Source organism: Cnephaeus nilssonii (assembly GCF_951640355.1).
Source record: "Cnephaeus nilssonii genome assembly, chromosome: 1".
Lineage (NCBI taxonomy): Eukaryota > Metazoa > Chordata > Mammalia > Chiroptera > Vespertilionidae > Cnephaeus > Cnephaeus nilssonii.
In genome coordinates, this window is record NC_137072.1 from 58,773,000 (window position 1) to 58,790,247 (window position 17,248).

Sequence of the window (17,248 nt, forward strand, 5' to 3'; positions counted from 1 at the left end):
TAAGAAACACAAATGTCCAACAGACATTTGCAAAGATACAATACATGACTAAAAATAAGTTGATGTAAATCAAAACCACAATGCCAGTTCACACCCCTAAGACTGGTGAAAGTATAGAGCCTTACAAGGCTAACTGTGGGCAACAGCGTGAACCATGAGGAGTTCTGGCGAATGATTTAGCATTGTCTGCTGAATTCAAAGATGTATGTGCCTTACAACCCCACCATCCCACTCCCAGAGAAACTTCACACTGGCTCCAGGAGCCCATGAATGTTCATAGAAGAACTATTTATAAAATAAACATTGCAAACTAATATGCTTATTAACAGGAGATTGAATAAATGCATTTTGATATAGTTATATGATGGAATAGTATACACTAACAAAAATAACTAGCATTGCAAGTCAAACATTTATCAGCACACTGCTGGGTGGTGGATGGGCCTTCTCAATACCTATGGCCTGTGGTGGTGAGGAGGGAGCTTACTGTGCTTGACTGGCCGCAGGTCAAGAACTAGGGCCTTTGTGAAATGGTCTAGGGCAGTGGTCGGCAAACCGCGACTGGCGAGCCACATGCGGCTCTTTGGCCCCTTGAGTTTTTAGCAAAGGCCAGCTTAGGAGTACCCTAATTAAGTTAATAACAATGTACCTATATAGTTTAAGTTTAAAAAATTTGGCTCTCAAAAGAAATTTTAATCATTGTACTGTTTATATTTGGCTCTGTTGACTAATGAATTTGCCGACCACTGGTCTAGGGAGGTTGACATGTGCTGAAAATGAAGAAGAATTTCCTAACAGGACAGGCTGTCCAGGATCAGAAGAAGCTTCCCTCTAAGGGAATAAACTGTCTGTCACTGGAGATGTCAAGCAGGGGTTGGGCATCTTCATGGGCAGTGTACCAAGCACTGGGTACCAGTAGTGTAAGGGCAGGGTTAGATAAAGATGGTCTTTATGACCTCTCTTCCACACCCAAAGGCCCTGTGGATTCAGTGACTTTACAAAGCATGATCCAAAGAGGACAAGACTGAATAAATAACCAATTGGTGACATATCCATGCCATACAACACTGCTCACTAATAAAAGGACATGGTCCCTGGCACATGCAACAACACAAATAAATCTAAAAAAAACATGCTGAGTGAAAGAAGCCTTGTATGAGGGGCCTCAAACTGATTCCATTTATGTCATGCTTCAGTTTCTGACTTTTTTAAATGGGAGAGTTTTAAGGTACTAAGTAATGGAAGATAAATAAAGGCTAAAGACTAAGTGTAGAAGAAAATTTATTAGTATAGAACCTAAATGGAATTTACTGATACTCATGTGGATTTTCAGTGAGAATCAATGGCAATGATTCAGAAAGGAATTTTGTGGCAAGTAGATTTATAGGTTTCACACTTATATAGTTCCATTGATAATATTCAATATAAATTAAAATAATACCAAAGGTCTCCCTTGCCTAGACTATTACTAATTCAAAATAACATGTTAGGATTGTCACAATATTACATTATTTCATCATAATTACAATTAGTAAAATACATATTTCTTCTCCAATCTTAATGCAATTACTTGCTAATATATTGAAAGTTTTATAACCATATTTAATTTGCCTAGGTTCTGAAATGCATATTGACTCAGTTCCCTTTTCACATTGCACCATGTCCAATGTCAGTACCCTAATCAATGCTGCTGTCAGAAATCACCAAAATGGTCTCACTATAGGCACCTAACCCATCCTCCATTTAGTAGTGTGCTGGAAAATGGATAACGACCAGCTCTTTGGGAGAAGGGAAAATCCTGATTTGTAAGATTTGCCCATTGCTATGGTGTAAATACACCCACCATGGCTAATTTCAAGCTTCCAATGGAAGATCACTGAACCTGGAGTTGGGAAGAAATGATAACAAATTGACTCTCTCCAAAAACTGTCTTCACACCACTCCCCTCACCACACCCAATACGTTCTCTATAAGAACACAGGATGAGGTTTTTTTAAAAGATAACACCATCTGGGGCCTGGTTAAAAACAAGTTTTTGGATTCTTTTTACTTCTCCCAATCTTTTTTCAATTTTTTCCTGCTCCTAGTCTTAACAGAGTATTTGGACAAGCTGTTATCTGGAAAATTCTACCTTTACCTTTTCACATAATTTACTGATATCCTTCAGATCTTAGCTCAAGAATTACTTCCTCAGAGAACATTTCCCAGACATCCCTGGTTATGTTAAAACCCCATATTAAAGCCTTTATAACAGGATACTACCTCTACATTATAGCTATTGTTACATCTACAGTCTTGGATTCCTTGATGCAATCAATTAATGTGTGTCTCCCTGACTATACTCTTAAGTTTATGAGACAGCACTTGGTTTTCAACACTAAATCCCCAGCCCTGAGCACAGTACCAAGAACAAAGCAAATACTCAAGAATTAGATGAGTGAGTAAATGTGTACCTAAAATCATAAATGAATATGCTCCCCTGAAATTTGTAGAGTTGAAGATTAGATGATAAGAGGAGTCTTTGATGTGACTTCTGTAGGGCTACAGAATTTGTGTAACAACTTTATAGATGACATTAGAAAGTACTTAAGCTTTTCCAAATTTAATAATACATTATTCATTAAGATAAAATAAAAAGAGCTGACAGAACTTTAAATGTTTGTTCTTAAGAACCTATCCAAGTAAAATAGGTTACTTTTAGCCCTTCTTAAAAATATGACAATCTGTACTAAATGATGGCATTTGTACCCTTTCAGAAGCAGCTCAATAAACTTTCTTTATGTCAACAAATGAAGCACTACAAGGAGGCCTTGAACCTGGAATGCATACAGCATATTTAGCTAATGCATCATTTCAAATATTGAAACAATAAACCAAATGTCTTAGGAAGTTTAGATTTCTCTATATAAAATAAAAACATGAAAATTGACAAAAGTAATAGAATAATTTATCTCTCTTATATTCACCTCTATATTTCTAAATTTACAATGACTATAAAATCCCTTTATTTCAGATGTTGAGTCATGATATGTGTAAACAGAGTACATGCATTTCAACAAACATCTATATATAAAAAGCCAGCGACCATAATGGTCATAATGACCCTAATGACCGGTCACTTTGACGCCCACTGTGGCCAGCGAACTGGCCCGATCAGGGGGTGGGGCCAGCTGACCAACCTCGCGGCCCCTCTCCACTGCCAGCCCACCCCTGATCGGACTATTCCACTATTCCACCCCGTTTAAGAGCAGGCTGCAGGCCAAACGCCCCCTCCCATCCTCCCGGCCAGCCCTGCCCCCAATCAGCCTGCCCCACCATGATAGGCCCACAGGCCATCCCTCCAGCTGGTCCACTCCTGATCGCACCCTCCACCTCAATAGGGGGCGGGGCTGACCAGCCAACCTCCTGAAGCCCCTCCCCCTGGCTGGCCATGCCCCCAATGTGCCCCCACCACCCTGATTGGCCTGCAGCCCCTCCCCTGGCTGGCCCCACCCCTGATCACCCTCCCAACCCCAGTAGGGGGTGGGACCGGCCCACCAACCTCCTGCAGCCCCTCTCCCAAACCAGCTCCACCCCAGATCAGCCCCCCCAACCCAATAGGGGGCGGGGCTGGCCAGCCAACCTCCTACAGCCCCTCCCTCTGGCTGCCCCACCCCTGATCACACCCACCACCCCAATAGGGGGTGGAGCCAGCCAGCCACCTCCCTAACCCCTCCCCAGCTGGCCCTGATTCCTATGGGCCCCCACTACCCTGATTGTCCTACAGCCCCACCCCCATCCAGCCCCCTCCTGATTACTCCTCCAAGCCAATAGGGGGTGGGGCCAGCCCGCCAACCTCTTGCAGCCCCTTCCCCTGGCCACCCCACCCCTGATCATAACCTCCACCCCACTAGGGGGTAGGGCTTGCCGGCCAACCTCCTCCCCTGGCTGGCCATGCCCCCGATGGGCCCCCACCAGCCAATCCCCAGCGGTCCCTTCCCCCAGTCTCTTGGCCCTGATCGGGCCTGACTGGGGCAGGCTGGCTGGCCAACCTCCCACCATCTCCTCCTCCCAACAGGCCCAGCCTGATCAGGCCAGACCCCACCCATGCACGAATTCATGCACTGGGCCTCTAGTATTTCTAATAAAAACACAAAATAAAATTCAAAACTAATCATGATTGTGGTTTCTATTGTTCTCTTCAGAGTTTGAATTTCATGTAGGTTTCATAAGCTGCTCAAAGCACATAATTGTGATTTGAGAAATCTATAAATTTGAGTTACATGAGAGTGTGACTGAATATGTGGACATATTTTTAACATTAGGATTTTATAATTTTATAAGGCTCTGCTTTGATCCCAATACCCCATGCTTATAACAAATAATTGAAAACTGTATACTCTTTTTGATCCCAACACCCCATGCTTATAACAAATAATTGAAAACTGTATACTCTTTTTGGATCACAAAGATTTTTTTTCTAGCAAATTTACCCTTTCTATGGTATTCTGAGCTACCTATCAGGCCAGACTAAAAAGTAAAGTCAAATTCATACCTTTGTTTTTTGAATGAAGATATCCTATCTAATAAAGAGGGGATATGCTAATTGACCATCACTCCATCACAAAGATGGCTGCACCCACAGCTGAGGCCAAGTTCCCATAAGGAGCCTTAACGAGCAATCATCAGGGACCTGAGGCTATGCCCTCCCCTGCCCACATAGGGCTTGACAGGGGACCTCAGGCTGTGCTGCCCACCTGGCGGGGCTTGACAGGGGACTTCAGCCATGCCCCCCACCCCAGCACCAGGCCTGGGGACCTCAGACCACACCCCCCACCCGGTGGGGCTTGAGGGAGGACCTCAGGCCACGCCCCCCACCCCAGCACCAGGCCAGGGGACCTGAGGCTGCGCCCCCCTGCCTGGCTGGGCTTGACAGGGGACCTCAGGCTGTGCCCCCCACCCAGAAGGGCTTAACAGGGGACCTCAAGGTGCACCCCCAGTGCTGTGTTGGGGGAACTCAAGCCACGCCTCCCATCCAGCGGGGCTTGACGGGGGACCTGAGGCTGCACCTCCCTCCCGGTGCTGGGCCGGGGGACCTGAGGCTGCGCCACCCCAACCGGCGGGGCTTGACGGGGGACCTCAAGGCACGCCCCCGACCCCGGTCTGGGCTGGGGGACCTTAGGCCATGCCCCTGTCCTGGCACTGGGCCAGGGGACCTGAGGCTATGCCCCCTGCCCAGCGGGGCTTGACAAGGGTGGGACTGGCCACATCTAGCCCAATGGGTGGGGGGGTGGCCAGGTTGGGTCTCATACGATTTTGAGGTGCATGTGGGTGGGTGGGGACTTGACTCTGAGTCCTGTGGTGCACCCCAGACTCTGACAGGAGGAAGGTTTTCATATACATTTTACTAATTTTCTTTCATCTCTGACACTTCTATTATAGAAAAAGGGCAAATAGCAATATTAAATTATTTCCTCTAATTAATTTCCTTTAATGTGCATGAATTTCGTGCACTGAGCCACTAGTCTTTAGATATATCAACAAGAGAACAAGTCTGCCTTCTCCCACTATAGTGCTCAGAATTAGCTTTCCTTCCCAAAAGATTTAGATATTTTCTCCCAATAACTTGCTCTACTGAAAAATGTATATTTCATTCCTAACAGAAATGCATTATTCTTCCTTCATTCCTTACAGAAAATGTCTAAAAAATTATAAATACATGAGAATATTTAAAAACAATTTGTAAAAATTAGTATATTTCCCTCTAGACTATGACTAAAAGTTGGTAAGGTTATATAAAATATTTCAGTCAAAAATATTTCTGACATTCTAAAATGATATACCAATACAATGGTATAATTAAGACCAATATTCTGAGTTTATTTTCATGAATTTATATCAATATATCAATACATGTGATCTAATGTTAAACAATCATATGTCTAACCCAAATCCATACCTTACATTAGATAAATAGCATCTGTTGCTTTATACTACCATTGATCTCTTAGGTGCATATTTTACCACTTTACCTAGATTATGACATCCTCAAAAATACATTATCTTACATATTTTTTCTTATGTAAACTCTAATGTATTCAGAAAGCCCATATACTGAGATTACTGCAGTTCTTACCAACAGATGTGCTGAGATTCTAATTATATGACTCTTTGAGTCCTATGTTTGAAACACTCAATGGATTGTTTATGCATTTATCATGTAAAGCCTGTACAATTAAAGGGAAAATTTTACATAGAGAAATAATTCCATCATGAATTTAAAGGAAATACTAGTTATTCAAAGATAATGTCTCAACTTACAGCATTCTAATACCTTCCTACACACACAGTTTAAATAATTATAAAGGTAGTGTTTACAAAACTACATTTCATTTTCAAAATTTAGCTATCAGCTCTTAATGTGTGTATACATTTTTGAGGACACTACATATAATACATTTGAGTTTTCAAATATAATTCAATTGGTATATATGAGGTGTAATTTTCCTTCCATTAGACAAAAAAATGGCTTTTGGAACCTAAAAAGTAGACTATATTAAGAGCAGTTAAATTGTTTTCACTTTTAGATTGTATTAAAACTGAATTACAATCATTACTTTCTGAATTGCTTAAGACTTCTTCTCTCTATAATAAGGATATTAACACTATTTTCATTCAATGAAATATATACATTGCTCCATTTGAACTCAGCATTCTTAGATGTAGCATTAAGGGATTTTCTAAATGATTTCACAAAGAGTAGCAGGCATTTTCATTCCAGAGAACTCTGTCTTCAGGAGTTTATTCAGTAGAAAAACATCAAGAAACAAACATTATTAAACAGTGTTATCAACGGGGTAAAATAACAGGTGCTTTAAGGGAACCCTTCCTTACTGATGAAGTGTTCAGCCAGCAATCCTTGGCAACATCATACATCACCTCGTTTCCAACCTTAAAGCAGGTATGGCACTACTTTCACTGGAAAATCATCAGTAGGTTTTCCTTTTTCACTTATTTAATGCATACCCAGAAATAATCCTAGTTTATTTGATATGTCAAGCCCATATTGCTCACATTTGTGACCATGAATTTAGTTGTTTCTTATTATTATAATAAAGAAAAGAACTATCATTTATTCAATATAAGATCAAACTTAAATATAAATTAAATTATAAAAATACAAACCAACTTTAAGCTTGGAAGTTTATATTAAAATCTGTTCATATTTTATTCCATTAAATCCTACAACTACAAAATAAGCAATCCAAGAACAGTGCATCCACATTCCCAGGTAAGGAAAACAAAGTGCTTCAGACTACTTACCCAAGTTCCGAAGATAAAGTAACAACATGACCCCTGGATGGGATATAGTTCAAACACACGAAGTTGGAAGCCACAGAAATTACTCATGAGACAGTAGACTGATTTTTAATGTTGTGCAAAATTTACTTCTGCGCTCTAATATGACAGTATTGATACATTCATTGTAAACCACAACTTCTGAGCAATCTAATTCAGTTATCTACAAGTTTTACAAAGCTCTAAAAATCAAATGAACAACTTACTGTTTGGAAGGTTCAGGGAATTTTAGCTCTTCTCCTTTCCTCATTTCTATTGTTGGCTCCATAGGGGTGAGCACTACGGCAGCACATGAGACTACAGAGTTGTATGATTCCTCCCGGCAAACTGTCGTTATTAAAAGAATTCATTGTAAATGTAAAAGTTATTTATTAACTACTCTCACTTTCCTTTTTTCTTACTTTTTCCCTTTCAGTCAAATTAAAGAGATAGCTAAACTAAAACATTAATTATCATTATATTATCCTTAATTATCATTTTCTAAACTAAGTCATCACTCACTAGGCGTTGCCAACATTTTACACTTTCATTAAAAAAGGCTTTTCATTGAAGAATGAGAAGAACACAAATCATACACAGCTAAATCAATCTTTGCAACATGAGCACATCTGTTTAATCAGCATTAAAATCAATGAGTAGGGCCCTATCTGGTTTGGCTCATTGGATAGAGCATGGGCCTGCGGACTGAAAGGTCCCGGGTTCAATTCCAGTCAAGGGCACATGCCTGGGTTGTGGGCTCGATCCCCAGTGTGGGGCGTGCAGAAGGCAGCCAATCAATGATTCTTTCTCATCATTGATGTTTCTATCTCTCTCTCCCTCTCCCTTCCTCTCTGAAATCAATACAAATATTTTTTTAAAAATCAATGAATAGGGCATAACCAGCACCTTAAAAATCCTGTGGTACCCCTTTCTAATGACTATTATAGCCTCCAAACTTAGCCATTATAATTACTTACATAACCACAGATTAGTTTATCTACTTCTAACCTTTATATAAATTACATCATACTCTTTTGTTGGTGTACTTATTTCAATTTGTTCATCCTTATACTTTCCAATTAATGCTATATATATGATATATGTATATGTATGAATATATATGGTGGGGCAAAAGTATCTAGAAGCATGCAAAACAGAGCTTACTATAGTATTATTATCTTTTTACTATTGTATTATTTTCCATGTGAACAGCTATAGAACTACTTTTGCCTGACCCAATACACACACACACACACACACACACACACACACACACACACACACATTTTATTGGTTATAGACATTTGGATTATTTCTGGTCTGGGGCTTTTTCAAAATGTCTATAAACTTTCTTGTACTGTTTTGGTGCATAAATAAATTTATATTGCAAAAATACTTATGAATTGCTCCTAAGGTATGTTCATATGTTTTATGTTCAGCTTTTCTCAACTGATTGTACTAACTTGCATTCCCCAAAATAGAATAAGAATTTCAGTAGTTCTGCATCTGTTCCAACACTTGGTTTTGTCAGGTTTTTCTTTTTAAAAATTTAATATTGTATTAATTTTATTGCTATATACAAATTTAGCATCTTAAAATAATATGCATTTATTATCATAGATCTTCATGTTAGAAGTCTAGGAAGGCTCAATTGTGTTCTCTGATTAAAGTCCCTCAAGGCCATTGTCAAGATGGTAGCCAAATTTTGCACTTATCTAAAGTGTATGGGTCAAGAATCCATTTCTGAGCTTGTGTATGTTGCTAGCAAAATTTAGTTTCTTGCAGTAGTGGGATACAGGTCTCCTTTGCCTCGCTGGCTAGTGGCCAAGAACCATTCTGAGCTCCCTGCCGCCAGTGACCCACAACCTGTCTATCTCAGCAACGGAGAACGCCCCTCACATTGAGGACTTCTCATGCTTCAAATCTAATTTCTTCTTTTCCTAACAGCTGGGGAAAATATTCCTCTGCTTTTAAAGGACTCATGTGATTAGTCTAGATTATATCCTTTTTTATTACCTCAAAGTCAACTGATTAATAATCTTAATTATAGCTGCAAAATCCCTTTTACCGTGTAACATAACATAATTATAGTAGTGAAGTCCTATAATTTTCCCAGTGGAAGTAATTATACCAGGGCTACAGTCATGTGTCATCTTAAAATTCTGCCTACCATGGCTATTCCTGTAAATGGATAGTGATATCACATTTTACTTTGCATTTTCCTGATAACTAATAAATTGAATACATATACACACACAACATATATATATATATATATATATATATATATATATATATATATACACACACATACACACATATACATACATATGCATATATATATGTACATATATATATATGTATATATATATACATATATATATATATACACACACATATATATATGTATATGTGCACGGGGGTGGGGGGGGGGGTCTCAGTCCAGCCTGCACCCTTCCGGTACCTTTTGGGAGATGTCTGACTGGTGGTTTAGGCCTGATCTCGCAGGGATCCCTGAGGATCAGACCTAAACTGGCAGTCGGGCATCCCTCTTGCAATCTGGGACCCTGGCTTCTAACTACTCACCTGCCTGCCTGATCACCCCTAACCGCCTCTGCCTGCCTGCCTCATAACCCCTAACTGCTTCTGCCTGCCTGCCTCATCGCCCCTAACCACTCGCCTGCCTGCATTCATCGCCCCTAACCACTCGCCTACCTGCGTCATTGTCCTTAACCATCCCATGCCTGCCTCATCACCCCTAACCGCCACTGCCTGCCTGTCTCATTGCCCCTAACTACTCACCTGCCTGCCTCATCACCCCTAACCACTTGCCTACCTGCCTGATCGCCACTGACCACTAGCCTCCCTGCCTGATCGCCCCTAACCGCCTCTGCCTGCCTGCTTCATTGCCTCTAACTGCCTCTGCCTGCCTGCTTCATTGCCCCTAACTGCCTCTGCCTGCCTGCCTCATTGCCCCTAACCACTCGTCTGCCTGCCTGATCTCCCCTAACCGCCTCTGCCTGATCACTCCTAACCACTTGCCTGCCTGCCAGATCGCTCCTAACCACTCTGCCTGCCTGATTTCTCCTAACCACCCCCCTGCCTGCCTGATCTTCCTGGTCTCTGGTTGCTCTGGTTGTTCCACTGGTTCGGTCGCTGGGCTTTTATTATATAGGATATACATACATATATATTTAATCCTCATTTTACATGATTCTGATATGCACAAATTTCAGTTACATGATTTAGTTAAATAACACCAGATACCACCAAAAATATGTTTCAAATTTCAGTTAGCATGGTATATCAGCTATAACTGTATAAAGTATAAATTTCTCTACTAGCTCTTCAGTCCACACATCACTACACAAATAAGAGATGTGCTTCATGTTCAGGTTCACACATACTGCTTCTTTCTAAGTCTTTATGATTGGTCTTTATGCTACTCAGTTTAAGCACAGACCTCAAAGTGTGTAGTTGCATTGCTCCCTTGTCTTCCAGTGATAAGCCCATGTGACATTTTATAAAAATGAATACTCTGAAGAAGGAATTTGCCAGTGGAAATAAAAGAGTAACAAAGAAATGAAAACTGTTAGTGCTGAAAATGATATTTGATTTGATCATAAATAAAAAGCCAATAATCACTGATCTAAGTATTCATTTTAAAACTAAGAGCTAGACAACAAATTAACTTCCTCTCAATGTAGAAAGAGGAAAATACTAAACACAACATCACACATTAATGAACAGGAAGACAAAAATATAATGGTTGGGCCATGATCTGAAAGAGAAAGATGTAAGGAATGATCCCAGGTTCTTCAATTTTCCTATAAAAATATTTGCTGAATTATTATTCTGCTTAGGACTAGAGTCTGAGGTATAAAATAGATGACCAGCCCTAGCCAGTTTGGCTCAGTGGATAGAGTGTCGGCCTGAGGACTGAAGGGTCCCGGGTTCAGTTCTGGTTAAGGGCACATGCCTGGGTTGCGGGCTCGATCCCCAGTAGGGAGCATGCAGGAGGCAGCTAATCAATGATTCTCTCTCATCATTGATACTTCTATATCTCTCTCCCTCTCTTCCTCTCTGAAATCAATAAAAATATAAATATTAAAAATGAATGAATGAATGAATGAATGAATAAAATAGATGACCATTTTTCTAGGCCGAATGGCTCAATTGGTTAGAGTTGACCCTGTACACCAAAAGATTGTAGGTTCCATTCCAGGTCTGGGCACATGCCCACTAGATGATGTGTAGGAGGCGGCTGATCAATGATAAATGATGTTTCCCTCATCAATGTTTCTCTCTCTGTATCCCTCTCCCCTTCTCTCTCTGAAATCAATGGAAACATATTTAAAAATTAAATTAAAAATAATAAAATAAAATAGATGACCATTTTAAGCAGAGCTGAAATTGAAACAAACTTGTGGTGCTCAAGAGATAACATTTAATGTTCAGAGTGTTTCAAGGAGGGGCCCTGGTTTCTTCATTGTCTCTCCAGTGCCATAAAGCAGGTTTTCTTTCTTTGTAGAAAACATTTTAATTTTTTCTACTTATTCTTGGCATGAGCTTTGTATCTCTGATAGACAATTCCATCACAGGTGAGAGCAGAGAACTCTATTACAGTTTAAATTTACATTGTTGCCTAACCACTGCTAGAGAAGAATTAGATTAAGAACATTATTGATTTACTTCTCTGAGATAACACTTGCTTATTCAATAAACATTTAGTGAGCTACTGATATGTTCCAAGAAACACGCTGAATTGATAGGGTTCAACTCTGGGCAAGAGATAAGTGCCCTCACCCCCAAAAATGTGTTTAATGAAGTTTTGATTTATTCTTCTAGAGCACTGATTTTCAACCTTTTTCATCTTGTGGTTCACATAAAATAATTACTAAAATTCTGCAGCACACCAAAAAATATAATTTTGGCCAATTTGACAAAAAAAAAAAGAAGGGTATCATTTTGATTCATTCATACCAGATGGCTATTGTTGTGTTGGTTCTTGTCGTGTGTTTTTGTTTTGTTTTTTGTTTTTGTTTTGTTTTGTTTTGTTGACAATCTAAGGAAAAAGAGATCAGTTCCCCTAACTAAATAGGTATTTCATGTATTAAAAATTCTTACTGCACACCAATTGAAAATCGCTGGGTTAGAGATATTTCTCAAATATTAGGGCAGTCACCCCCTGACCAGATTAGGTAAAAGCATCTACCTAGTTTTCTATAAGAGAAAGTGGGGTTAAGTTATTAAAAAGGAAAAAAAAAAAAGAAATAGAGAAAATGCTGTAAGTAAATGAAAATTTCAAAAATAAGAAACATTTGTTTAGTCAAGGTAATTTGAATATCATTACTTAATTTGTATGGTCTAGAGGCTGGAACAGATGACAATGCACTCCAAGGTCTAAGGCATTAAAAACAATAAATAACTAGGCCTATAAGAAAATAACCCCATTAATCCTCTCTAATAAAATGGTAATATGCAAATTAACCATCACTCCGCTACATAAGCCACGCTCACCAGCCAAGCCACGCCCACCAGCCAATCAGGGCGAGTATGCAAATTAACCCCAATCCAAGATGGCTACAGCCACAGAGAGCAAGGTTTCCCAGGTAACAGAGCAAGCCAAGCTTTCCATAGCCGTTGCAGGCCTAAGCCTCCACTCAAGCTACAAAGTTTCAATTATAGAAGGTAAACAAATTCAAACAAATGGCAGCAGAATGGAGCTTGAGAGAGCAGGCCAGGGTTGCTGGCGGCAACAGGGGAAGCAAAGCTTTCCGCACACCCTGGCCGGGCCCACCCGCTTAAGGCTACAAAGTTTCAATTGTAGAAGGTGAATTAACTGCCACAGAAATGGCTGCCGCCCCAGAAATGGCTGTCGCCCCAGGCTACAAAGTTTCAATTGTAGATGGAAAACAAATTCCAGATACCAGGGCCTCCCCTTGGGTTACCAGGGGGCGTGGCCGGCCTGCAAACTACCACAGGCCCCTCAGGCCACCCCACACCCCAAGGGAACCTCCACCCTTATCTGTGACACCCTTCAGGGCAAACCAGGTGGCCCCCACCCATGCACCAGGCCTCTATGCTATCTAATAAAAGAGTAATATACAGATTGATCATCACTGCAACACACAATATAGCTGCCCCCATGTGGTCAAAGATCCTGCCCCCATGTGGACACAAGATGGCCACTACAAGATGGCCAGCAGGAGAGGGCAGTTGGGAGGCACCTGGCCTGCAAGGGAGGGCAGTTGTGAGGGACCAGGCTTGCAAGGGAGGGCAGTTGGAGGTGATCAACCCTGCAGGAGAGGGCAGTTAGGGGTGACCAGGCTGGCAGAGGGGGAAGTTGGGGGCAAACAGGCTGGCAGGGGAGCAGTTAAGCATCAACCAGGCTGGCAGCAGAGTGGTTAGGGGGTGATCAGGCTGGCAGGCAGAAGCGGTTAGGGGCAATCAGGAAGGCAGGCAGGCAGGCAAGCAGTTGGGAGCCAGCAGTCCTGGATTGTGAGAGGGATGTCCGACTGCCCGTTTAGGCCCGATCCCACGGATCGGGCCTAAATGGGCAGTCGGACATCCCTCCAGGAGTCCCAGATTGGAGAGGGTACAGGCTGGGCTGAGGGACAACCCCCCGCCGTGCACGAATTTCGTGCACCGGGCTTCTAGTTGTTCTATAAAAAAGTGACAATTAATGAACCTGTCTGAAGATAGATGGGGGAGCTCCATTTAAATGATTAAGCTTTTATATTTAGCTGAAATTAAATTACACTCAAGTTTCAATATCTTTAAATTTCATTATAATGAGGTAAACGAATAAGTGTAATAAATGCAAGTAAGGCAATTAAGTAATAGAGAAGTTATGACTTCAAAAAAAGTGAATGGAATAATAAATGGGAAGTACACATTTTCCAAACAAAAAATATTTCTAGGTAGTTATAATTATATGAACACCAAAAATGATCAAACCTTCTGAGAGCCTCTAAGTCAAAAATCTGTAATTATTAGGGCAGAGTAGAAATAATTTCTGGTTTCATTTCATGTATTTATTTTAATTTAAATATTTCTGGTATATACTTATATTAACAATATTAGTTTCCTGTGTATAATAAAATTATTTGGCATTATATACCTTACAATGTGATCACCTCACTAATTCTAGTAATTATCTGTCACCATATAAACTTATCACAATATTCTTGACAACATTCCTCTCCCCTCTTCACCCATCCTTCCACCTCCTTCCTTTTGGTAACCATTCTTTTTGTCTATAAGTCTGTTTTTGTTTTATTTTTACATTCCACATATAAGTGAAACCATATATACATAAAGCACATACACACAGACAACAGTATGGTGACAGCCAGAGAGAAAAGGGGTGGGGTAGATGGAGGTAGGCAAAGTGGTTGTGGTGGGGGGGAAGGAGAGGGATGGGCGGGGGGAAATGGGGACAGAAAGATATTTTACTTTCGGTGATGGGCACAAGATGCAGTGTGTAGATGATGTTTTGTTGTGTAGTACACTTGAAACCAATATGGTTTTGTTAACCAACATCACCCAATAAACAAATAACTAAATAAATAGAAATGGTGACACTTCCATTTCCAACACATACTCACATTTTATATGTACTTGCTTACGTTATTAAATGAAACAAAATTCTCATTATATTACAAAAACAAAATTATAGTGAAAGTTTGGATGGATGAGAAAGAAGAACTGGCAAAAGCAGGAAGCAAAGACCTTCAAATTAATTAAAAAATAATTTAAATAACAATTTAAATTTAAAAAACACATTCTACAACCATATTGTGTAAGAATAATATTATCTTGGGAATCATTTTAAAATATGTGAACAATTGCATAAAATTATTAATATCCTGAACTAATAACTGATTTGAGAAAGAATACAGAAATAGAAATGAAATAACTATATTCTGGAAATTTTAAACAAAACTATAAAATGTAAAAAGTAACATTAAATTTAGTCAAGCTTATCTCACATGTTCCAAATTTTGGTATTTTTGTTGTTGTGTGCCAATAGTAACCTTTCATCTTATTAAACTTTTGGACAGTCATCAGGTTTATTAAATTTTTTTTTTCCTCAAAATCACATGATTTTAACCAACTTTACCTTCTTTGCAACAATTTACTTCTTGTCTCAACTTTTGCATAGTTATTTTCATCAATCTTATATTTTGCAAATATTTTTAGAACAATATTAAAACCTCACTAGTGACAGAGAAACATAGAACATTGTAAAAATGTTCAGTTTGTAAGGTTAGCAAGTTTATTTTTAAATATTTTTAATTGATTTTAGAGAGAGAGGAAGGGAGAGGGTGTTCGAAAAACATCCGTGTGAGGGCAGAATATCAATCGGTTTCGGATCAACCCCAAACCCTGGCACATGTATCAACCCAGGAACCAAACCAGCAATCCTTCAGGGAACAGGACGACACCCAACCAACTGAGCCACACAGGCCCGGGAAATCAATTTAATTTAGTATAACTCAAACGCTATTATGTTTGGGGCATGCAAAAATATATCCTTGGCACGTTAAATGCAAGTAGAAATAATAAATGGCTTTCTAATATCAAACATTAAACAAGTATTTATTAATCTCTCCTGACTGCAGAGTAAGAAACTTATTGATAAAATGGGTTTATTTTTGTTTTCATACATAGAAAAATATTATCTGATGAATATTATTAGTTGAACTGTGCGACCTCCCATTTATATGTTGAGATCCTAAACCCCGATACCTCAGAATGTGACTGTACTTGGAGATATGACATTTAAAGAGGTAATTAAATTAAAATTAGGGTGGGCCCTAATCCAATATGACCACATCAAAGCCCTCAGTTGGCCATCAACAACTGAATGTAAATAAAAGGGCTTTGTATTTTGGCTGAGGCCTTAAACATCATAGAGCAGAAGGAAACCCCCAGCTTCACCCTGTCTGAATTTCTGACACACAAAAATCATGAAAGAGGAATGATGTTCACTGTTTTAAGCCACTAAGTTTTAGGAAAATTTGTTACACAGAAATAGATAAGCAACACACTCCTATAGAACATTTTTCATTAATAACGAAAATAGATTTTTATGCCACAGGAGAGACTGTTTTCATTAAAATTATTACCTAAATGATAGAGGGAAGAACAATTTCTTGCCATGAAGACTTGCCCATATGTGTATGTGTAATTTATGAATGAAAATTATAAAAACGAATAGTTTAAATTCTCCTTCAGCTTTTGTCTATAGCTTAATAGCTTAATACTATGGAAATTATATATATATATATATATATATATATATATATATATATGTGTATATATGTATATATACATATATATGTATATATACATATATACATATATATGTATATGGCTATATAGTCTGGTAAATGTACTGATTTTCCCAGTTATATTTCTAATTTCAAACTTAAAAAGATCCTTGGAGCTATTTTGCTATAGCAAGTACAGACAAATAAGTGTCTGCTCTACCACTCCCATCAATATTTTATGAATCTCCCAAGCACAAGATGAAATCATAGTTGTTATCCATTCTGGGAAAACATTCACTATAAGACCTATATCATTTAAATAATGCTTAACCTAAAATGTCTGTAATCTAATATCATAAATTCTAGAACATAGAAAAATAATAATAATTAAAAGGAGGAAAAGGGTGATTGATATAGTCTATATATATAAAAACCTAAGCGACTGTTACAACCAGTGACCAGAACGGACCAGAATGACTGGCACAACCAGTCGACCGGTTGCTATGACATGCACTGACACCCAGGGGGCAGAAGCTCAATGCAAGAGCTTCCCCCTGGTGGTCAGTGCGCTCTCGCAGCAGGAGCGCTGCTCAGCTGACCAACTCGCCCAGGCAGCCCACCAGCTCGGTGGCAGCCACTCACTCCCTAGGTCC

General features: G+C 39.5%; 1 protein-coding gene across 5 annotated transcripts in view; it reads right to left on the bottom strand.

Annotated features, from left to right (window-relative positions):
- The window catches only part of CCSER1 (coiled-coil serine rich protein 1), a 666,784-nt gene that overhangs the window by 389,458 nt on the left and 260,078 nt on the right, over positions 1 to 17,248 (bottom strand). For all 5 annotated transcript variants that reach the window (XM_079769292.1, XM_079769290.1, XM_079769289.1 and 2 more), the window contains exon 5: positions 7,545 to 7,665. In XM_079769292.1, coding sequence (XP_079625418.1) covers positions 7,545 to 7,665 — 121 coding nt within the window. The remainder of the gene's footprint in view (positions 1 to 7,544; positions 7,666 to 17,248) is intronic.